This window comes from Aplysia californica, unplaced genomic scaffold (genome assembly GCF_000002075.1).
Source record: "Aplysia californica isolate F4 #8 unplaced genomic scaffold, AplCal3.0 scaffold01303, whole genome shotgun sequence".
In the NCBI taxonomy this organism is placed as follows: domain Eukaryota; kingdom Metazoa; phylum Mollusca; class Gastropoda; order Aplysiida; family Aplysiidae; genus Aplysia; species Aplysia californica.
Window position 1 is genome coordinate 125,202 of NW_004798573.1, and position 1,333 is coordinate 126,534.

General features: G+C 38.0%; 1 protein-coding gene across 2 annotated transcripts in view; it reads right to left on the reverse strand.

The window, feature by feature from the left end:
* Positions 1–75: 75 nt before the first annotated feature.
* LOC101856235 overlaps positions 76–1,333 on the reverse strand; it is a gene marked incomplete at its 3' end in the record, with an annotated part of 14,705 nt that continues 13,447 nt past the window's right edge. For both annotated transcript variants that reach the window (XM_013090484.2, XM_035973496.1), the window contains 1 exon segment: positions 76–206. In XM_013090484.2, coding sequence (XP_012945938.2) covers positions 76–206 — 131 coding nt within the window.

Below are 1,333 nucleotides of genomic sequence, written 5' to 3' on the forward strand. Positions count from 1 at the left end.
GGGGGGGGGGGAGAGTATATACTTGCAAAAAGGAAAAACAAATTCTGTTATTGACAAACTAGAAGCACCACCAACCATTAGCGTAGCCGTCCAAATCGTTACATCCTGTTGTCAACTTGGAACACCTTCTCCACAAACCCACGTGAGCGTCATTGCCGGTGGCAGCGTTGACGATACCCCACGAAGTGGTGGTGAAGCTAATCCAGCTTTAAAATATAAAATGATTTGATGGAACTGAATTAGTTTTTTTATTCTCTTTGCAAATATAATATAATCATAATAGAAGTTCAACCGAAAAAAATGGGGGATCAGTAGCTTAACATGTCGTGTGAGCTTTGCTTGTCAAACCAGAGTTCTTGAGTTCGGTCTCCGCCTGCGTCGGTTTCTGATTTGTTTGTTTTGTTTATTTATTTTGTTTGTATGTTTGTTTGCTAGGAACATAGAAGAATGTCCAGTTCTCAAAGTAAATGGAGAAAATATTAATAACATCAGATATGCCGATGGAACAGTTTTAATAGCAGACTCTGAAAAGCAGAAAAGGACCTTCAATTGCTTCTAGATACTGTTGTAACAGAAAGGGAACGTAAAGGATTATTGTCGAATGTAAAGAAAACAGAATACATGGTAATATAAAAAAAGCAGCAAATCCTAGTAGTAATCTCATTAGCAAGGTGAAAAGATTAAAACAAGTCCAACAGTTTAAATGTCTAGGATATACGATAAAAATAACATCTGATGTCAAACGTTCGAAAGAAATAAAACGAAGAAATACAATGGCTCAGGCTGGTTTCAATAAAATGAGCTGAATCATGAAAAAATAGAAACATCTCAATGACTACCAAAATGAAAGTTCTGAAATGCTATGTATGGTCAACCCTTCTATATGGTTGTGAATGCTGGATAAAACCTAAAGACATTGAAAATAAAATAGAAGTAACAGAAATATGGTTTCTTAGGAGACTGCTAAGAGTATCGTGGGAGGAAAAGAAATCAAATGAGGTAGGACTTGAAGAAGCCCAGTGGGATGCTCACTGTTAAAAACAATCAGGAAACGACAAATGCAGTTTTTGAGACACCTGGAAGACATAAGGGTCTTGAACATTTAGCTCTCACTGGCAAAATTGAAGGCAAACGAGGCAGGAGTAGGCCCAGAACAACCTACTTAAGGAACCTAAACAAATGGGCGAAAGGGAAAGATCAGGGAAACATAGCTTTTTAAAGAGAATCGGAGCAAAGAAATGGGTGGAGAACCATGATCGCCTTTGTCTACCGCAGATCTGGCACTGGATGATGATGATGGTTTTGTTCAGTTTTTAACACCCTATGATCGGGG